General features: G+C 33.8%; 1 protein-coding gene across 7 annotated transcripts in view; it reads left to right on the plus strand.

Annotated features, from left to right (window-relative positions):
• Positions 1 to 23,450, plus strand: part of Cnot2 (CCR4-NOT transcription complex subunit 2) — a 91,532-nt gene that overhangs the window by 22,329 nt on the left and 45,753 nt on the right. For 3 of the 7 annotated variants that reach the window (XM_090328239.1, XM_090328244.1, XM_090328240.1), the window contains one exon: positions 1,360 to 1,502. In XM_090328239.1, the coding sequence (XP_090184365.1) occupies positions 1,455 to 1,502 (48 nt within the window). In that variant the 5' untranslated portion in view covers positions 1,360 to 1,454. Of the gene's footprint in view, positions 1 to 1,359; positions 1,503 to 17,612; positions 17,671 to 23,450 lie in introns of all 7 variants that reach the window. The other 4 variants (XM_090328238.1, XM_090328243.1, XM_090328241.1 and 1 more) reach the window with 2 other exon arrangements.

Consider the following 23,450-nt stretch of genomic DNA (forward strand, 5'->3'; position numbering starts at 1 on the left):
TGAACTCAGGGCCTGAACACTATCCGTGGGCTTTCTCAGGGCTCTCTATCACTTGAGCTGTAGCACCACTTCTGGCTTTTTCTATGTATGTGGTACTAAGGAATCAAGCCCAGGTCTTTGGTTTTTTTTTTTTTTTTGTCAGTCCTGGGCTTGAACTCAGGGTCTTGCACTGTCCTTGGACACTTTTTGCTCAAGGCTAGTGCTCTGCCACTTGAGCACCACTTAATGCCTTTTTCTGAATGTATGGTACCAAGAAATTGAACCCAGGGGTTTATGCATACTGGGTGAGCACTCTACCACTGGGCTATGCTCCCTGCCCATCTTAAGTTTTTAGAGGTAACCCATATGGATATTTGTTGGTTTTTAATAATACTGATAATGTTCTCTTTATGATTTTAAATTTACTCATTGACTTCTGAACTATTTTTCTTGTGATACTGTTACTCTAAGTGTGAATATAATTTTAATAGTAATAATATGTTACAGGTATGGACACTTTTTAGATTTGTTTATCTTTGTCCAAGTATTGCCCAGTTGTCAAAAGTGATTTTTTTTGGAATATGCTTATTATAATTGGAGACCAAAGATAAAAGCATCCATGGAAGTTGACATTTTTGTTGTTGTTGCTCATTGGAGTGAACTTTAATAGAATACTGAATTAGGTTTACATTTATAAATCACCTTAAAATATTATACACTCATTCATTCTATCTTAGAAATAAGCTTTACACATGTCAATAATCAGTAGCTATAAAAGTAACACATTTCTAGCTGTGTGCTGGTGGCTCATGCCTATTATCCTAGCTATCCAAGAGGCCATGGTTTGAAGCCACCCGGGGCAGGAAAGTCTATCTCCAGTTAACTAGCTAGAAGTGCAAAGTGAAACTGTGGCTCAAGTGGGTAGATTGCTGGCCTTGAGCGAAAAAGATCAGGGACAGAGCCCATACCTTGAGTTTGAGCCTGAGGACCAGTACCAAAAACAAAAAAACCTCCCAAAAAATGTGATTGCTATTACTATTCTAGTATATAAGACTTCAGTTAAATGACTGAATCTGAATTAATTTAGTATTGCTGAGACTAACCAGGCAATATTTAAGAGAACAGAAAGTGGTTGTCAAAAGGTGAGCTATTTTATATGCTTCAATTTTTATCACTTTAAATTTCTTCTTGGTGTGTGATGTAAAAAAAGGAGTAAAGAGGGAAGAGTTTATCTAAAAATATATCTGCCAGTCTAGTGCTCCCTAAATAAAACTATAAAATAATTAGGATTTTTTGTGTATGTGTAATATTGGATTTATTTTATTGGTGTTCATATAACATGTTAGTAATTTTGATGGCTTTTGGATAATTCCACTCTAGAGGGAGAACTGGTGGGCGGTCCTTCCTGTGACACGACCCTTGAGTGACAGTTCTATTTGATTGCCTCCAGTACTGTGAGGAAAGGACACGACTCTATGGTGAGGACTGATGGACATACATTATCTGAGAAAAGAAACTACCAGGTAAGACCTTCTTTTCCCTCCCTTCTATTTTGGTTATAGCTATATTGAAGAGTTAAATGTGTCATGTTTAGTTGGAAATATTCTACTGGATTTATGTGAATTTGAAAAATTATAGTTGCAGTCATAAAGACACATTCGAATTTACAGTTGAAATGGTAACATTTTTCAAAATAAAGCATGCTGATAATGTGTATTTTTGAATATCAAAATAGTTTTGGATTAATAACTCAAATGTTGGTTATCATATATTTTATTACTTCATGCTTGGATTTGGAGGTAGTGGTTCAGAAAACAAAATGCTGATTGCTTTTGCATATCTTTTTGAAAAACTAAAACATAAATTTTGAATTGTATTTTTCATGAGTATCACAGAAATGTGGACAAAATTAGATTGTATTAGAAATAGAATGAGACTCAAGATATTTAACACCCAATTTGAATTTGTCATTTGTTTACTGTTCTTACAATGCTTGTTTTGTCATTTAATAAGTTGGAGATATTTAACACCCTAGGTTTGTGAATTTGTCATTTGTTTACTGTCCTTACAATGCTTGTTTTTTTCATTTAATAAGTTGGTTAATATTATCTGTCCCTTGTGTGTGTGTGTGTACACAAGAAAGATACTTCAGATATAACAAATTTCTTTTTGAGTTTTTAAAAGATGAATTTTAGAGATAGTACTTAACATTTAAATTGAATACTTTAGAAAGAAAAATTACTCATTTGTAGTGCTCTAGTATTATTTAGTAATCTAAAAATAAAGTTCTAGACATCTTTCACAAATATGTATCCATATCTTCCCTGTACCTCAGCAGTTTCATTACTTCGGGCCTAGAAGGCAGCTAATCTGAGAGCAAGAGCTTTAGCTAGCTACCCAATTTTACCTACCAGTTGTTTTATTTATTTGAACAGAGCCTTCTATTACAAGATCTGGGTTCTGTTTTGGAAACTGTCTCTAATTTTAAATATATATATATATATATATATTTAACCTTTCTAGACTTTGAATTAATTCAGTGTATGAAGTTTCTTGCCAGAACTTTAGAAACTGTACTATAACTTTTTTGTGTGTCCTCATAGACTTGACCAACATAGTCTTTGCTCATTATTTGTACTTGCTGTTGTTCCTCATAAGATTTTGAATGTCATACTTCTTGAACTTTTGGTAGGTTCTACTACATTATTCTAAAAATATTGTGATTCTAGATTATGTGGCATTTCAGAGCTCATAATCTGGAGCTCTGGAGTATGAGTTTTATATGATACAGTATAGTCAGTTTGACTCTTGTACCTATATTCATATAGTATTGTAAAATTGATACTTAGGAATAAAGCAAGATTATGTTGTACATTCGAAGACATTTACTTATTTTTGCTTTTGCTTCTTTAAAAGTACTCTTTTATTCCAGTCATGATTTCCTAATGTTACAAATTTTGAACTTTTCTAGGAAGTGTATTCTTGGTCAGGATTTTCTCATGTAAAACATTTTCTTTGGGGGCCGGGAGTTTGGCCTAGTGGTAGAGTGCTTGCCTAGCATGCATGAAGACCCGGGTTCGATTCCTTGGTACCACATACTTAGAAAAAGCCAGACGTGGTGCTGAGGCTTAAATGGTAGAACTCTAGCCTTGAGAAAAATCCAAGGACAGTGCTCAGCCCCTGAGCTTAAGCCCAGGACTGGCAAAAAAAAAATCCAAAAAACATTTTCTTTGTACCTTTCCTTGTTTTATAATGATACTTATGTTGGAATTGTTTATGCATTGAATAGTTTTTAATAGTTTAAATCTTTGAAATAGTTTAAATCTGGGCTGTAAAATTTTGAAGCTTCCCTGAAAGACAGAGATATAATTTTCTGCTAGTGTGATGAATATGTGGATATTCAAATGAGTATTAAATTAGCAAGCTAAAATTTGTATTGTACTAACATCTGTTAGTTTGTGAATACTAAGAAAAAACTTAGACTTTAAAATTTTTGACTTTGGAGGAATTTTGTTATTTTTCATAATTAAAGTAAAAATTCCCTTTTACTTTTAGAGCACTTTAGATTCTTATGTTTTTTAAAGCATACTGATCATGTGCTGATATTCAAGTTTAACAAGAAGAAAATTTCTTCAGTTGTCTTTGTAGACCTGTTTGAACTGTAGGAATTTAGTCTAGGAAGGCATATTTTCTTAGCTTTGACTACTTTTGAATGGGTATGAGTTGAAGTACTGGTTTTATTGCAGTACTTCTTTATTTATTTATTTATTTATTTATTTATTTTCATATATTTTATTGTAATTAATAGAGGGTTACATTATATTCACCAGATAGAAGGTGTATTACTTCACAAACATTGATACCCTTTCTCATGACATGGTCCCCATTTCCCTTCCCCCACTCCGCCCCCATCTTGTTTTCCTCCCTTCCCTATCTGACTTCAAATAACCAAATACAATATATCAGATAACCAGGTGAAATACTGTAACAATATGAGATAACCAAGGGACAGCAAAAGAGATAACATAGTACATTAAGGACAACAATCACTCATTATATGGCTTTTGTTTCTATATCCTGGAGGTCCTTTCATTTAGTGTCATTCTATATGGCCTTATGTATCTAGTTTTTGTTCTATTGTAAATCTCTGCTAGGAGAGCCCAAGGTTTCTACTGATTATGACAAATGAGGGAAATCATTGAGCCTGTGTTCCTTTGATTCTGGCTTACTTCACTTAATATGATATTTTTTTTAGTCTTTTCATTTCCTTACAAATGGGGCCTTCTTGTTCTTTCTGACAGCAGCATAGAATTCCATTGTGTATAAATACCACATCTTGTTGATCCACTCATCAACTGAGGGGCATCTGGGTTGGTTTCATATCTTTTTATTGCAGTACTTCTTATTCTTTGTTTTTTACTATAAATTTAATTGAATGTTGGAATTTGCACACAGTAGATAAAGTTTATTTCAGTAGATAGGTTAGTGTATTAATTCAAATGAGACAGTATATTTAAATGTTTCACAGTTTGTTCTTTTTACATACATTATCAAACTTTGCCCAGGACATGTTAATGCCAGGTGTTTTGCCAGATGTTCTTACATACATCAATTTATCCAGAGAAGGATCCTTTGTAAATTAAATCATCTTAATTACAAATTTAACTCATTAATAGCTTTTCCTTTGTTAATCAAACTCTTAAACATTTTACATAATCAGTTTGCATTCTGACCTCTACATGCTTTTAAAAAATATTAATGTTTTCCCCAGTGCCTTTTGTGTTAGTCCTTTTAGTAGGTTTTTCTATTTGGTAATGAAAAGCTGCTTGACGATCCCTAGCATGCACACCTTGTACACCTTCAAGCTTTTAATATTGGTTCTCTTCACTTAACGCCTTACCTTTCTCTGTATGATTCAAGAGTTTCAGTTTTTCCAGAGGCCAATCTGCTATGGGCTCAGTCGGTGCTCCTTTTTTCTTGCTTTGATAGCCTTTCTGTGTATTTCCAGTTTAATTTTTACCATAATACATTGTTATCATTAGTTGGTCTTGGTTATTCTGTGGATTTGTGCTATTTAATACTGTAGGTACTACCCAAAAAATGGCCATTTCAACTCAGGTTAATTAATTAATACTGCAGTTCGGTTTGCTAGTCACACAATCTATATTTCAGATGTTTAATAGCTATGTGCTTCTAGTAGTGAAGGATATAGATTAGAAAGCTTCCATCATTGTAGAAAGATGTAAGATTTTGCTGCTGTGTGTAATAAGCTCCTAGACACTGGAATCATTTCTCTTTGTCTTGGTTCATCTAGTAAGCATAGTACCTAGTATGAGAATTCAGTGTATGTGATTTCAGTAATGAAACATCGAAAAAACTGACAGGATGAAATCTGGAAATATGTGTTTTCATGTATTTTCACAATTTTTACTCTGAATGGAACTTTTCAGTAGGAGGTCTTTTGCTTTTTATTACTGTTATTTAACTTTAAATAATAAAACTAACAGATGCTACTTGGAAAATGTTTAAGAAAAATATAAAATACAATGTGAAAGTTTACTTTCACAGCTTACTCAACAGTTTTGTGTGTGTGTGTGTGTGTGTGTGTGTGTGTGTGTGTGTTTTACTTTAAAAATGTTTTTTATTGTTGGGGTAATATATAAAGGTATTACAGTTACATTTGCCAGTTAGTAAGTATAAGTATATTACTTCTTACACATTGATACCCCTTCTCATGTTTTTGTTCCCATTTCCCCCCCCTCCACCTCCCAATCATCTTGTTTTTCCCCCTTCCCTTTCCTATTTCAAATAAATAAATAAATAAACAAATATACATTATACCAGGTAATAAAGTCAGATTCAAGAATTTTGTGTGTGTCTTTTCATACCTTTCTCTGTTTAACTGTAGGTGTGATGTTATCATTGTTTTTAAAAAATAGGTATTGTGTAGATTTTTTTTCTTTCTTTTTTTTTTTTTTTGGCCAGTCCTGGGCCTTGAGCTAAGGGCCTGAGCACTGTCCTTGGACTTTCTCAAGGCTAGAGCTCTACCACTTAAGCCACAGCACCACTTCTGGCTTTTTTCTATGCATGTAGTACCGAGGAATTGAACCCTGGTCTTCGTGCATGCTAGGCAAGCACTCTACCACTAGGCCAAACTCCCAGCCCTTGTGCAGATTTTTTTTTATAAACTTATATAGAAATGTCTCACGCCACAGCTCATCTCCTACCACATTTCCCATTAGTTTGACTTTTGTGTTTCATTTTTATTTTGGTAATTTTTACTATATATGTGTGTTCACACATGCAAACATTTATTTGTTTTGAAAAGTGTTGCCTTATTCTGTTATTTTGAGTAGGATAAAGGTATTGTAAATTTCTAAGCCCACAATCCTGAACAATTTCTTAGATAATCTACTGCTTAACCACTTAAACATAATTCTTTTGCTTAAAGTCTGTTACTTAAACCAGTCTGACAGATTCACCAAGGATTTCTACATAGCATAAAGCATTAAAAACATAAAATTACCTAATTATTTAGCATACAGAAATGCATTGGTAGCTATATTTCTGTTTTATATGTTAGAGTATGTGGAACTATTTACAAATTAATGTTTTTCTTTAAGATTTTAATTAAAATTTCAGTGAATCTCAATTTCATTTTGTTATATATTATTAAAATATATTATCTACAATCCAGATTTATCATCTTTCAGTTGATAATATTTTAGTTATAATTGTGACATAGTTAATTCCTGTTGATTTCCTCTGATATACTCAAAATCCACTGGCTTCAAAGCACTTTAGAATCTATGTCATTGTAGTATGTCAAAGGTTCATAATGAATATAAAGAATTTGTAGTAAAAGAAAATAAATGGGAACATTCTCTAAATGGATATTTAGCAGTTGAAGAGTTGTCATGATAGATCTGGTGCCCAGAAAAAAGATAATAGATTTTAGTTTTTGTTGCTGTTTGGTATTAGAAAAGAATGAGCTGGTGAAGAAATGATCCTAATAGCAAATGCCTAGAATACAGTGAATTAATTGACAGTTTTGTCTTGAAACTCTTCAAAACAAATGGCTGTGATTTGCTATCTCTAATGAGAGATAGAGAATAGTGAAAACTGCAAGAGTGATGATTTGTTACATCTTATTCACCCAGAGCAATAAAGCTGTTGAAATGAAGTTGCTTCTTAATAGAAAGGACATTTTTTTAATTAAAAGATTTTATTAACTGATTTTATTTTTTTTTGCATTGTGTTTCAAATGTCAGGTTTAACAAACGTTTAAGAATGGAATCTCTATATGAAATCACTGGCATATAAATTTAAGAACACAATTAAAATTAAGGTGAGAGTTTGTATATCATAGACACATATCGATCTTTATGATATATCATTTTGTCTATAGAGTATATATCTAAAGGATATGTGCTGCTTTGCTTTGGTTCATGGCACAATCATACTGTGAGCAACAGAAGTCAGCTATTTGACATTCCTGGTATTTGTTTCTGCTGTAATGGACAACCAGAAATCTTCTCGAGTTGTTCATTGGTTGGCTTAATGCTCTGTGATGCTAACCTTTCCTTGAATGTGTTATATTCAAACTCATTTTTCCTTGCCTTACTATCTAAAAATCATCAGTTGTTGAGGTAGCATGTGTTTTCTTTTATTGGTGGTTCTGGGTTTCAAACCCATGGCCTCACAATTCCTAGAAAAGTGCTATACCACTTGAGTACTTTTGTTTTTATTTTGTTTTAAAATAGGATCTCACTGTCTATATACTGACTGTAATGATTTCAAACTTGCATCTTGTATTTTCTGTCTCCTTAGCTGGGATTATAGACACTTCCCACCATGCCTGGCGGAATTCTTCAAATAGCGCACCCTTTGCGTGGTCATAATTTGTGTGTGTGTGTGTGTCTGTGTGTGTGTCTGTGTGTCTGTGCGTGCACGCACGTGCAAATGTGCCTAGGGTGCGATTGGGTATTGTCCCTGAGCTTTTTTCCTCTAGGATAGTACTCCAGCTCCAATTCTAGCTTCTTTGGTGAGTAATTGGAAATAAGATTCTTACAGACTTTCCTATATGGACTAGCTTTGAACTGCTATCCTCAGCTTTCAGCTTCTCAGTAGCTAGAATTACAGAAATTATCCACTGGCACCTGATGATAATTTTTCTTTAAAGTAATTTCTCTGGGCAAAAAAAAAATTCTGTTAGGCTAAGTCATGTGGTTTCTGACAGGCTGTTTTATTTTCTAAGAAGATTTAAAATGGCACACCACACCTGTGTGCCATTTTGGAACTATGATTCTACCTTGGGCATTATTACTAGGCTTTATATATATAATATAAAATATTCTCACAATTTCTTGTACAAATAATTTTTTCAGTTATGAATATGGAATGCATTATTAAGCTAAAATATGTCAGAATAAATATTTCTGCAGACTAACTAAAATATAGAAGCAAGCAGAGCTGATTCTGACATAATTCTACTGATTATGACAGGTTAGCCTTTTTTTTTTTACCATTTATTCTTAATTCCCACATACAAAATATGACAACTAAATGGCAAAACCAAAACCCATGAGTGTTTTTTTTTTTTTTTTTTTGCCAGTCCTGGGCTTGAGCTCAGGGCCTGAGCACTGTCCTTGGACTTTCTCAAGGCTAGAGCTCTACCACTTGAGCCTCAGCACCACTTCCGGCTTTTTTCTATGTATGTGGTACCGAGGAATCGAACCCGGGTCTTCATGCATGCTAGGCAAGCACTTTAACCACTAGGCCAAACTCCCGGCCCCCATGAGTGTTTTTAATATGGTGACAGTTGGTACCAGGTAGCTCACACTTGTAATCCTAGCTACTCAAGAGGCAAGTTCTAAGCATCAAAGCCAGCATGGACAGGAGAGCCTGCAGCTTGGACAGAAAAGTTCATGAGACTGTTTCCAGTTAGCTACCAAAAGGCTTCAAGTGGAGCTGTGACTTAAGTGGTAGAGCATTAGCTGTAAGCACAAAAGCTCAGGGACAGTGCCTAGGCACTAGGTTTGGTGCAGAAACAAAGACACACATTCAAAACCAAAATACATGTATATGAGAATTAATATAAAGAACTACATTTATCAACTTTTGCGGCTATAGAGTAGAAGCATTGAGATGTTTCACTGGTAATGTATTTTATCAGTTTGAAACTAGGATAGGTTTGCCAGCTTCATTGCATGAGGAAAAAGGGACAGAATGATAAGGTTAAAGCGACTAGTAGAGTCTATCTCTGTGGACTCTTTGAAAATGATTCACCCATATTCCCTCCTAAGTGCGTAATGTTGAAAGAATAAAAGTGGATAACAACCATTGAAATAAAAATGATAAGACAATAGAGCCAGAAAAAAAGACATCATATTTTCAAAACATTACATGAAAATAACCAGAGGGAGGTTTATGAAGTTAGAAAAGTTATCTCAGTCACTCTAAAATATCAAGAATATTAAATTTAAAAGATCTTCTAGAAATATGGGCATGTATATACCAATTTTTAGTTTTATTCATAACATTTATGTTCATCTGCCATTTGATAATGTCAGAATTCAATTTTTTTCCAGTTTGTTGAGATGCGATGTCAGAGAAAGCAAGTAAAGATATTCTGTTTATTCTTCTAAAATAAGTTTTTGTGCTTTTTTGTATTTAACTTTGATCTGATTTTTGTAAACTAATCAGCAGTGTTCCCTAGCTCCTTGGTTATAAGCAGGGTTTCTTTATATACATGAGTTTCTTACTTCTGTCTTTGTTCTGTTATTTTGATGTGCTGTGTCTGTACCTGTATCTTGTTTTTTAAACCACTGTAGTTTTGTTTTAAATAATTATGTCTGTGTTAATATTGGTCTTCATGAATGTTTTGGTTTTTCTTGATCATTTGTTATATGATGAATAAGAATTTAAAAGACTCCCAACCCCCAAAATTGTTGAATTTTTTTGTTGGCAAAGACTTGATACATTTATAATTTTTTCTATCCATGAGTTTACATATTAAGGTCTTTTATATTTTATCTTATTGTTATATGTTTAATATGTTTTATGTTCTTTATGCATAAATATGTCTTGATTTCTTTTATAAATGGTATTTTTAAAGTTGTTATTGTTAAGTTGAAATGGTTAACTCTTAAAATTAATTTTTGTATCTCAATCTTATGAAGCTTTGTTATTTTTATAATGTATTTGTAGTCTTTTATATTTTTATGTTAATGATATCATTTGGAAATGGCCATTTTGGAACTTATTATAATTTTGATGACATTCTTTTCTGAACTTTCTTTTACCTCTGATAAAATATTGACATGTTAGTAGTAATCTCATTTTATTACTTGTCATAGAGGAAAAGAGTTAAATTGCCATAAATATGAGGTATGATAGGAATTTTTATAGGTATGTTTTTAAAGGTAAAGAAATTTTTCCTAATGTTACTTTCTGATTTAAGTTTTTTTTCCTCTGAAGAATATACATTTTTCCTACTAATGTGTGAATCTTGCCTTTTTTTTATAATACTCGAATTGATATACAAAGTTTTCAATTTAACATGTTTGTTTATGTATTTATGACATCTTTCTGTCATTCTCCTACCTCCTAAGAAGCACTTTCATTCCTAAAATTCTTTACTCTGTATCTTCATCTTCATTTTCATTAATTCTATTAGAGATTTGTCTATTTCACTAACAATAAAATTCTAGTATGTAATTATTTTTAAATTTTATTTTTATATGTTGTCATTCTTACTGTATTTGTAGGTGACTTAAAGTTTCCAAGCTTAGGTTTTTGTTTCTGTTGCTTATTTCTTTTATAATCTTTTTGTGGCTGAAGAATGTAGTTATTGTAATAATTTCTTTATGTACCTAAAATACTTTTGGATGCTAAATTTCCCTCTCATCTATGCTTAGCAATATACTTTTTAAATGACAGTTATCTATATTTTCACATTCTGTGATCTTTCCTTCTGGAAATAATATCTAACATATATAGTAAGACTGTAAATACTTTTTGGTTGAATTATGAAGCATTTTGAGTTGTTTTGACAGGTGTTTTTGGTTCTTTAATTGTATGTACTCTAATATGTATACATATATACTTTGCTTGTTTTAAATTCTTTTTTCTACATCTTTCCTTGAATTTCTCTTCCTGTTGGGAATGGTTTTTGCTTGGATTTTCATAATCTCATTGTTCTTTCTTTGAATGATAGTGATAGTTTTGTTTCTACTTTTTGTCATCCATAATTAAATAGATTTAGTGTTCATCCTTTCATTTTCTTTTTCTTTTTTTTTGCCAGTCCTGGGCTTGAGCTCAGAGCCTGAACACTGTCCTTGGGTTTTCTCAAGGCTAGAGCTCTTGGGCCTCACCACCATAGCTTTTTGCTATGTATGTGGGATACCGAGGAATCGAACCCACGTCTTCGTGCATGCTAGACAAGCACTCTACCACTAGGCCAAACTTCTGGCCCCTCATTTTCTTTCATCCTTTCTCTTTTTATTTATTTTTTTGTTAACTTAGCTTTATTTTCCTTATTTCCCTTTCTTGTTTGTCTTCATTTATGGTCTTTACTGTTTGTAGAATTAAAAAAAAAACTTTCCTATTGCATTTCTGATAGCAAAGAATTCTTTAGGGTTTGAATATCAGAAAAGTATTTTACCTTCATTTATAAAGATACTTTTTCTGGGTAATGAATATTTTGACAGTGTTTCTTGAAGAACTTTAAAATATGTTGCTACACGTTTTTGGTGGCTTATAGTTATAATCCTAGCTACTCAAGAAACAGATCTGGAAGATTGTGGATGTAGTTCAATTGAGTAAAAAAGTTTGGGAGACCACCTCCCGAACTAGGTGCTTGTCAACCCAGAGGTAGGCAGAACAAGCCAAATACTTGTGGTTCATGCCTGTAATTGTAGCTGCACATAAGGCTGAGATCTTAGATCTGAGGATGGAGATTCAAAGGCATCCTGGGGAGAAAGCTTTTGAGACTTTTATCTCCAGTTAACCAGCAAAAAAACCAGAAGAGGAGATATGGCTCAAATGGTAGAGTTCCAGCCTTGTATGGAAAAAGCTAAATGATAGTACCTGATCAGGCCTTGAGATTAAGCCCCTGGGTAAACCCATCAGGGTATACACATACCTGCAAATAGCCTGAATAAAAAGTGCTGAAAGTGTGGCTCAAGTGATAGTTCTTGAATTCAAAGTGATTATTCTGAATTCAAAGCTCTATAGTACCCTCAAATAAAGTGGTGTTTCAGCTGTACATGGTGCTGCATGCCTTAGACCCCCAGCATTCTAGAGCTTAAAGCAGGAAGATGATAAGTTCTAGACTGGTATGGCTACATAGCATGATCTCAATTCTAGTGAAAATATACTGTGGGTTTTATTTTGGGTCCCGTGTATTTGATGTATCTTTTCTGCCTTTGGCTACTTTTGTCATTTTATTTATTTGTGATGTCCCTTAAGTATGTTTTGATTGTTATATAAACTGGTCTCTTTTATAACTCTAGTACTTCGAATTTGTTGTGCTTCACAAGAAACACAAGCATCTTTATACCCTTTATAAAAATCAGATATGGTGTTTTTTTTATGAATTTTTTCTTCCCTTATTTTGCCTTTACTGTGTTTCCTATATTTTTTTCTCTACTGTTTGCCATATGGAAACTCCAATTAAATTGCCCTGAAATTGTTCTCCATATTACTGACATTCACATTTATTTCTTCATATTCTATTTAAGATAGTCTCTTATTACTGTTTTTCAGTTTACTATTCTCTTTCAGCCTTGGCAGTCATTTTTTTTAACCTTTTTTTTAACCTTAATTATAATGTCCTCTACTAATTATATTGTTATTTCTATCAGTAGGAACAATGTCTCTTTTGGTTTGATTTTTTGTTGTTGTTGTTGCTATTTTTGACTATTTTGCTTGGTTGATCTTTTGCTTGGACATCAGTCCTTTGTAAGTCGTTCTACTAAATGTAAAACATTGTTTTATATTTCTGTTAAAATTCTTGAGGTTTCATGATGTTGCAGGTAAATTACTTAGAATGTACGTCTTTGGGACTTCCATTGTTTTGGTTTTCAAAGTTTCATTAAACAGAGTGACCTTTAGTTTAGGGCCATTTTCTCCCAGCTCCTGAGCCATAGGTACTCTATGAATTGGGATGTTTCTGTTTTTTGTTTTTTTAGTTTTTTTTGTCAGTCCTGGGGCTTGAATTCAGGACTTGGGCACTGTCCTTGGACACTTTTTGCTCAAGGCTAGCTCTCTTGACACTTGAGCCACAGCACTACTGGCTTTTTCTGTGTATATGGTACAAGGAATTGAACCTAGTGCTTTATGCATGTTAGGCAAGCACTGTTCCACAAGGCTACATTCCTAGCCCTGTTTCTTCGTTTTGCATGGTAAAAACAAATGATTCTTAACCTTGTGACAGCTTTAAGGATCATTTGCTTTTTGTTACTTCCAAGTGACTCTCAGGCTTCTTATAGTAGTGTGTATTTATCTGCCTCCCCACCTCCAAATTTGCACAGACCTTTCCTATACAGCTATCGTGTGTCTAATATTCTAGTGTAGTCTGCTTACTTTGGTTACCATGGTCTACCCTAAACAATGCTTTCATTCACAGAGAATTTTGGGTTCTATCTACCTGGGCTTCTCTTTATTATACCCCAAATTCTTTCAAGCAAGTATAGTTATGTCTAGAAGCCATTGTTTTTGTATATGTGTATAGGAAGTAGATAGATAATATCTGCTTTACAAATTTTATATATATATATGAAATTTTTTTAATCAGTCCTGGAGCTTGAACTCAGGCTTGAGCCCTGTCCTTGGGCTTTCTCAAGGCTGGAGCTTTACCACTTGAGCCACAGCACCACTTAAAGCTTTTTCTATGTATGTGGTAGCGAGAAATTGAACCAGGTCTTTGTGCATGCTAGGCAAGCACTCTACCACTAAGCCATGCTCCACGTTCCCCCTCCCCCTGAAAAAAATAAGCTCAAAAAATATATTTATCTTTTTTTTTGTTTCTCTTTCTTTTTCTCTCTTTTTTTTTTTTTTTGACAAGGCCTAAGGTGACCTCTTAGTCCTTTCTGCCATAATACTTTGTCCACTTTTTAAATTGTCTTGGTAGGTTGGGCAGTATATTCTACTATTCCTCCATCTTGACTGGAAGTTGAAAGCTTAAGATTGTTTATAATTTAGTTGAAGATCATATCTGGTAAAGAAAATAAGCTTTTATGTCAATGTTTAGTCATGGCTCATGTAAGTTATATAATCTTTTTCTCTGGTTCTGGGGCTTGAACTAAGGACCTGAGCACTGACCTTGGGCTTTCTCAAGGCAAGAGCTCTACCACCTGAGCCACAGCACCATTTCCGGCCTTTTCTATGTATGTGCTACCAAGGAATTGAACCCTGGTCTTTGTGCACAGTAGGCAAGCCCTCTATCAGTAGGCCAAACTCTTGGCCCCAAGGCATGTAATCTTACAATACAAAAATCTCAGTATATATAAATAAGAAATCTGATCTCAGACTTACAGTAATTTGGGAAAAAATATAAAACAGCACAGATTTGTAAATTAATTCCAGTTCATGATTGGAATAATTACAGTACTTCTGCTGTTTACCATAATGCAAAATACCCGATCATTTCTTTTCTTTTCTTGTGGGTCATGGGGCTTGAACCTTGGGCCTGAGGTTTGTCCCTGAGCTCTTCAGCTCAAGGCTACTGCCCTACCTTTGAGCCAAGTTCCACATTCCATTTTCTAAAAGTTAATTGTAGATAAGAGTCTCAGGTTCTTTTGTGCCCAGGCTGGCTTTGAACCTTGATCCTCAGATCTCAGCCTCCTGAGTAGCTAGGATTACAGGCGTAAGCCACCACATCCCCACCTGGTTTAATACTGGATCATCTCTTTGAATTCTCTCCCCCAAGCTGCTCTGGAATCTAATAATACCATAAATATGTCAGTTATTCATTATTTTAGCTGGAGGAGCAAAATTAGATATTGTATCATTCATTTATTGTTTAATCTGGATGGGACATTAATGAAATACAAAGTTGTGTGGTTTTTTTTTTTTTTTCTTTTTTTAAGCAAAAGTGACAGGAGAATTTATTTGACAAGGAATACACTTTTCTGAAAGGAAGTCACCTCTAGGGAGAGTGATGAAAACCTTTTTTGAAGAGAAAAAAAAAATAAAGGTGCTGTGCTAAGACTAAAAGAACATTGGTAAAAAATTTGAAGTTTGAACTATTCTTGTCTCCTGTTTGTGGCACTTTGGGCTGTTAATATGCTTCTATTTAAGACTTGAGCCAGAAAGTCTGTGAGACTCTTATCTCCAATTATCTATCCAAAAGCTAGAAGTGGACCTGTGGCTCAAGTGATAATTGCTGGCTATGAGCAAAAAAATTTAGTGACAGCACCCAGGTCCTGAGGTCAAGCATAGTACTATGACAAATTAAAACAAAAAACAAGCAAAAAACTTACAATGGAGAACATTGGAAATTGTATCCCCTTCACCAAGATGAAGGTTAATGTTAGCTATAATAAATACCTTATGTACTAATATTGGGAATGTGTGCAGTATATAAGCTGCACTTGAAAAAGATGTTATCACCTTACTGATGTAACATTGAGATATGTAACTTCAATATGATGATGAGAAAACAAAGACAAACCCAAATTACAGGACATTCTAGTATATCTGACATGATATCAGTGTCATGAAAAGACTTAAAGTCTCAGATGACAATGACAAAGGTAACTTAGAAGAAGTGGTTGGAGGCTGGGAGTTTGGCCTAGTGGTAGAGTGCTTGTCTAGCATGCATGAAGACCTGGGTTCAATTCCATGGTACCACATACATAGAAAAAAAGCCAGGAGTGGTGCTGTGGCTCAAGTGGTAGAGCGCTAGCCTTGAGGAAAGCCCAAGGACAGTGCTCAGGTCCTGAGTTCAAGCCCCAGGACTGGCAAAAAAAAAAAATTTAAAAATGGGGCTGGGAGTTTGGCTTAGTGGTAGAGCTTGTCTAGCATGCATGAAGACCCGGATTTGATTCCTTAGTACCACATACGTAGAAAAAAAGCCAGAAGTGGTGCTATGGCTCAAGTGATAGAGCGCCTTGAGAAAGCCCAAGGACAGTGCTCAGGCCTTGAGTTCAAGGCCCAGGACTGGCAAAAAAAGAGAAAGAAATGAGAGAAAAGGAAGAAAGAAAAAGTGGTTGGGAATTGGGTACTTTAAATTGGGAGATTCTCACTCATTGAATACCAGAAGTGGATAAAGTAGGAAACCTATTAGATATAGCTAAGGAAACAGCATTCCTAAAGAATAGTGTAAAGATCTGGAAATGGTCTAGTTAGGGAACAGTGGTGGTGAAAGAAATAGGTCTTTAGGCCTTAGCAAAAATGTAGGAAACTACTATAAATGTGTTTTGCTTTTCTTCCCTTTTATTTGTTATGTTCCTGTTTTCTGAAAATTGATAAAACAAGCTGATAGAAAACATTTTGTATAGTACAGTTCAGTGAGTGTTTATGCTAATTTATGTGGACAGATGTTTAGAAGTGCTTAAAAGTTCAGTATACCCTTGTTGAAAGAATACTTTTCATTATTAATTTCCTCATGCTTCATTCAGGATTTTGATATATCTTTATAATTTTAAAATAAAAAGATTATAGGATTGCCAGTTTCATTATCCATGCTATTGAATGTTGTCTTGAAATAAATGAGCATGTACTTTTATTAATAATTATACCAGAATTCATTTTTCTCTGAAGTAGTGATTTACTTCTTATATTAAAAAGATATGTTTTTATAAAAGTGAGGAGGAGTTGGAGTTGGGAATGTAATTCAGTAGTTGAGTACTTACCTAGCAGATATAAGGCCTTGACTTGGATCGCCCACACTGCAAAAATAGTAAGAAACAGTGAACAAATTCCCTGTCTTTAAAATTTTTTAAATACCTTTCTTGTAGAACATTTTTTTTCTCTTTATCATGTATTTTGGTTAAAGTAGCCCCCTAATGAAAAGATCTTTACTTAAAAAGATTAATACAGAAAATTTAATTTCCTCCCAAGGAATAAACCCAAAGTCATCTCTAGCTTACCTTTTTTTTTTTTTTTTTTTTAAAACAAAGTATATCCCATGCAGTCCCACTTTCATTCTGCTGGTTGATGGTTTTACCATGTATGAGAGCCTTAGCACTCTGGAGAACAAGAGATTGAGTAAGTGACTAGGCACTTATTTGAACATATTATACATGTTTTCATGATGTCCAGGTAAGCACTATCTTTGAATATTCTGGAAAAGTTTACAAATTTATAGAGAGAGTGCTGCCTTTTTGTTTGTTAGAACTTTAAATCAGTCTGAAAGATGATTCTGGGGTTGGATAATAAATAATGAAGGTGAACAGGGAGTCAATATTGAAACTGGACATTCAGATCTTTATAGCATGATTTCCTTATTTTTCAAAGAGCAGAAGAATCCCATCGTTTATCATGTTCTGGTTGGACTCCTTTCTTATCGTTTGCTGGAGTTTGAACTTCAGAGCTATGGTGTCAACCCTGCTGTAATATCTCAGGGGAGCTCCTAGTGTGGGGCTGGTGCCATGGCTCACCCTCCAACCTTTCCTTCTTCACTTCAGCCTCCAGCTCTGAGCTTTCCAATCCCCAGAATAGCAAATGTTGAAAGAAGTTGCACAGGTAAGTATACAATGGGAAAAAACTGGGGGAAATACTGGTATTTTTGAGGGTGGATGTTGGGCCATTTTACCAATGAGTCATTTTGTTAGTTTACAAATGTTTTTCACAAATGTTTCTTCATAGAACTGTCTTAAAATCATTCAAGTCTGTTTTAAATTGAATTGTTTAAGTCGCTATAAATAAGCCATTAATATTATAATACAAAGAAACTTAATTTTCTTTAAAAACTTTGTATTTTCCACATGCTGTATCAGAAACAGGAAACTCATGTTCAGAAAAGAAGTTAAGACAAAAAAAGAGAAAACATGAACTGACCACATTGAAGACAATTTTATCATATGTTATAATCTTGGAAGGTGGCAAATCTTAACATTCCCACTAGTATTGAATGTGTTGTTTTCTTTACAAAGGTTTTAGACAGGTAGTAATGGTTTTACTCTGTACAAGAAAGAAAACTCATATGTCTTGGTTTTACTCTGTACAAGAAAGAAAACTCAAATGTCTTTTTCTTTGAACCCTTGACAGGAAGACTGGAGCATTTCTCCAAGTCTTTATATTGATAGTTAAAATAAATATATGTTTGAAAGAAGGCTCAAGATATGGTACACAGTTCAACTGTTTGTTGAATAAACTATTAAGCCAAATCCTTGTGTATGGGAGAGTGAACTGCCAATATTCATAGCATTTTCTGTTTATATTAGGCATGATTTTCAGAAGTAATTTTAAAGGAATATAACCAGAGTCTTTACTTACCTTGTAACTACTTTTTGAGGCTCTGACTTCTCAAGTTTTTGAAAATTGTGTCTTTAGCTCTCCCAGGTTTATTTCATATTATACATAATTTCAGTTTACCAGACCAGACTTGATAACATTGACTTTTTAAAATTGAGGTTATTAATTACTTTCAATTCCAGTTATCAAAAGCAACATTTTTGTCTTCAATACCCTAAATTTTATTGGAAATTTTTTAGGGGGACGGGTTGTGAGGATTTAACTCTGGGTCGGGGCACTGTCCCTCAGCTCTTCAGCTCAAGGCCACCACCTTACCCCTGGAGCTACTCACCACTTCTTGTTTTCTAGTAGTTAATTGGAGATAAGAGTCTCATGGACTTTAGTGCCCAGGCTGGCTTTGAACTGCGATTCTCAGATCTCAGCCTCCTGAGTAGCTAGGATTACAGGCATGAGCCACTGTACCCAGCTAGACTCATTTCTTGATTTTCAAGCTTTTATTGAAGACTTTTCTACTACTATTGAAGACTGTCCTACTACTGTTCTGTGAAGACTGTTGCAAATCATTGTACTGTATTACTCTGGCTTGTTTCTGGGATTGAGGGTGGAATAGAGTTTCAGCATCTACAGAGTAACAGGCATAGGTATGTGTAAGGGTCCCTTTGTGTTGTGTCTGCAACTGCAGAACAAAGAACAACAATGTCAGTAAAACTACTGTTTGGATAAGAGAACAATGCATTATTAATATGTAGAAAGCAGAGTAAAGGAGGCTAAAATTAAAAGAAAAACTGAAATTCAGGAAAAACATTCTTAATATGGTCTGTGACTAATAACATTCCTTCAGATAGTGTGTATGGCTTAAAGAGATCGGAATGCAAAGTATTTTACATTTCAGGTCTCATTTCCTCTCTTTAAGTTCTATAATTTTTAAATTTATTGAATCTTTTGTGTCCCTCAGCAAAGCAGATGAGAAGTCTGCTTTTTTTTCAGTATGTAGTTAAAGTCTTCCCAGCCTTCTGTATTAAACTAGTCCTCCTCTCCTCTGGCTTAAGATAATCTTTTTTTTTTTTTTTTTTTTTTTTTTTGCAGGGGGAGGAGGTGGTTCTGGGGCTTAAACTCAGGGCCTAGGTGCTGTCTTTGGGCTCTTTTGCTCAAGGCTAGCCCTCTACTATGCTGAGCCACAGCACCTTTTTCAGTTTTAAGTAGTTAATTGGAGATAAGAGTCTCTCATGGGGACTTTTCTGCCCTGGCTGGCTTTGAACTGTGATCCTCAGATCTTAGTCTCCTCAGTAGATAGGATTGTAGGCATGACTCATTAGTGTCTGGCTGATTTACTCTTTACAGAATGTTTTCTTTATGTGTAGTGGATTTGTTTTATATTCAAAGCTTACAGGCTTTTAAAAAATGCTGTTATTTGTCCTTCCATTTGTATTTTATAATTTCACATCCTAATATTTTATGAGCAAGTACTTAATTTAGGCTTTAATTACAAATCTGTTTTTTTTATTGTCGGGATAATGTGTAGAGGGGTTGCAGTTACATTTGTCAGGCAGTAGATACATTACTTCTCACATACTAATACCCCTTCTCATGTTTTTGTCCTTATTTCCCTTCCCTCAGATCTACTGTTTTTAAAGGATATTTATTTGAGTTGGCATATGTTGTATACCTTTGTAATGACTAGAACTTTGGTTTTGTATGTTACACACATCCTCTTTTTTCCCCCCTTGATAATGTTGAGTTTTAAAGAACTAAGTGTTTAGAGTTTGCTAGGCAGTTAATCACATGAGCCACTCTTAACTGTCCTACACTTACTTGTAAAGCTTACATGATGGTGATTCTAATTTGAATCTTTATGAGGCTTATTAGTATAGCCAGTAAGATTAAGACATTTAGATTTTGAAGAAACACGGAATCAGTTTATTCTAGTTGAAGTATTTACAACACACTATCCCTAGATTAAAATCAAATAATCAGAGAACATTTTATAGATGGAAGCAGTCTTCAGTTTGCAGATTTGGGGGCTTCATAAGTGGTATGTATATGTGTTTATTTGGAAATAGGAGTTAAACATGCCACATTGTAGTTTGAGATTAGGAAAAGTGGTATTTCCTCTTCTCCATTCCTTTCTTTCAGGGACAAGCCATCTTGTACTTTTGGATACACCCTGTAATCCTTGAAAAACCTCTGCCTAGAAACTTAACTGCTCTTCAAAATGATGATTGTGGAAATGTTTAAATAAGCCCTAAGTTTTTCTAAAGCACCTTTTCAACCAGTCATATTTCCTGTGCATCTACCTGTTAACTTTTTGTTTTAAGGGGAAGAAGGTGGCAGTAAACTTGGAGTTTTCTAGTAGCATTAATCAGAGGAGTGTTTATGAAAGCTCATGTCATCTGCTTAAGACTTTAACTTAAGTTCTTTGTTCAGTTAGCAATATCCATGATAAGAAATGACTAAGGAGCCTTTACTTTCTATTTTTATATGGCAAGCAAGAAATGTTTCTCTTTTTCTGCTTTTCCCCTACTTTAACCCTGTTATACTAAATCCTTGCTAAAACTTTAACAACAACAACAACAAAAGGTTGATTAAATGATGTGTATCTGTTGTTTAAATAAAATTTACCCTCAGAGCAGGTATTTTCTTATATTTGGATTTTCTGAAAGTTGTTTCATAAAAACAGGCCTTGGAAACCAGAGACACCATTGGTTTAAGTTGTTAGTATTCCAAGAAACTTATTCTGAAGAGAACTGTAGTCATTTGAATTCAGGGTTTTTAGTTTATTTTTCTTCCCAAGTTATGGCAGCATTTCCTTTGAAGATATTATAAGTTACTTAAGAACTTACAGATTTAGAAATTTACCTGAACTTTTAGTTTTTATAGATCCAAGCATATTGATTATCTACCATTTTAGAACAGTACTTTAGAACAAGGAAACTTGGAGTAATATGTTTATGAAAAGTGATAGCCAAGTGTATCTCATTTTGTTTTGTTGTTTGCTGTTTTAACTAATCCTTTACTGCTTTTCTCTGGAGTTTAGGAAGAAAACATACAGCAGTGTAAATTGTGTCTTACAATGGCTAAAAGGAAGACTTCATTAGCTTGAGGCCAAAACTTATCTATTTACTTACAATATTAGAGTACTTAAGACCAGTTACCTAACTAATGTATTCCTTAGAATTTCCCAGCTACAAAATAGGGTTAGTAAATGTTATTCTATATTAGCATAATGATTACATAAATATAGTTTGTAGCATTGTAGAATATTTACTGATGCATGGCCAGTAGCATAAATTTTATTGTATAATTGCTATGATAAAATATTTTTACTGACTAAGCAAGAATCTTAAGTTACTAGGAAAGTTTCAAAGAACAATAGAGGAGGAATATTTTAAATAGATATATTAGCATATGCAAATGGATTTGAAGTTGAAAATAATTTACTTGTACTTGGGTAACTGACTTAGTGGTGTGAGGCACCAGGCAAGAAAGTCAGATTACTGAGGGTCTTAAAGTTTATGTTGAAATTCAGAAAGTTTTCCTTACAGATATCATTTGGAATAGTGTGGGAAAGTAGGAGTAAAAGTAGATTGATAAAGATCTGTATAGATATTGTTGGAGTTCCCTGTGCTAGTAAATAATAGAAATGGAAGGATATGATAGAGAAAATTGAAATTACAGAGATGTAGAAGAGGGGAACCTGGCATTGTTTATCACCTAAATTTTTGTATTTGGTTTCTCTGCCTCTGACTTTCATACTCTGTCCTTCCAAGGGGCTAGCAAAAAAAAAAAATAGGACCTCTTCCTGTTTTTCCCAGTTAGCATTTTTCTTCTACACACGTGTTGTATTGACCATACTAAAAGTTTTGGTATCTAGTATTTCTGTCATTTTTGAGCACTTGTACAGGAAGTTTGTTTATCTCCTCCATAGAATCATTCAAAACAAAACAGAAGCCAAGTTATGTCATTCTTAAACTTTATCCAAATACCTCTTTGAATTTTCCATCTTTTACAGAATAAAGTCCAAAGCGTCTCAGAACTTCAGGGTATTTAGTAATCTCACTCTTAGCTAGTATCTTTTAAGTAATGTACTCAGCAGTAAGTTTAGTTTTAGTCATACCATGGAAGGTCTTGCTATCTCTTAATGGAATTCTCTTGTTACAAGCATTTGTCATTATTTCATATAGAAAGAAGATATAGCTATCTCTCTCTATATATATCTTCTCTTTCTCTACATATACACTTGAAAAATTCTGGTATTGATCTAAAATGAATATTTCTGTGATTTTCTTTGATACATTTTGTCTTCCACAGTATTAAACATTGATTTTTAAAGTTCTATTACAGTTAATTACAGTTTTTGAATTCTAGAAGTTTATCATTGGTTTTCATGATAAATATACAAACTGTCAAAAAAAGAGTTAAGTTTGAATAATTTGAATGTTATAAAATTTAGTGAGAAATGCCCTGGTATTGACCTGAAATTTCATTGAATTTTATATGATATTTCTTCAGATTCTTTGACTTAGAACTTAACTATACAGGTTCTGTGGAGTTAAATATGTCTTTATAGTCTTAATACTTACAAAGCACTTAAAAATCTCATATATATTGAGTATTAATTTGTAGACTACAAAGTAATTTTTGCTACAATTTTTTATATTTTACTTAATTTTTTAATATTTTGCTGCTTTTTTTTTTTTTTTTTTTTGCCAGTCCTGGGCTTGAGCTCAGAGCCTGAGCCCTGTCCTTGGACTTTTTCAAGGCAAGAGCTCTACCACTTGAGCTTTAGCACCATTTCCAGCTTTTTTTCTATGTATATGGTACCGAGGAATCTTACCCTGGCCTCTGTGCATGCTAGGCAAGCACTCTACCACTAGGACAAACTCCCAGCCCCATATTTTGCTGCATTTTAACTACCGAACTTCTCCTTCCCCTAGAAAAAATGATTTTTGTCTTTATTATGGAATACTTATTAGAGATTGGTGGATAGATATGTGGGACCTCACTGTGAAATAATGTTAAGAATCATAGAAGAATTGTTTATGATATTC

Source organism: Megascapheus bottae, chromosome 2 (assembly GCF_031878675.1).
Source record: "Megascapheus bottae isolate mThoBot1 chromosome 2, mThoBot2.hap1, whole genome shotgun sequence".
Lineage (NCBI taxonomy): Eukaryota > Metazoa > Chordata > Mammalia > Rodentia > Geomyidae > Megascapheus > Megascapheus bottae.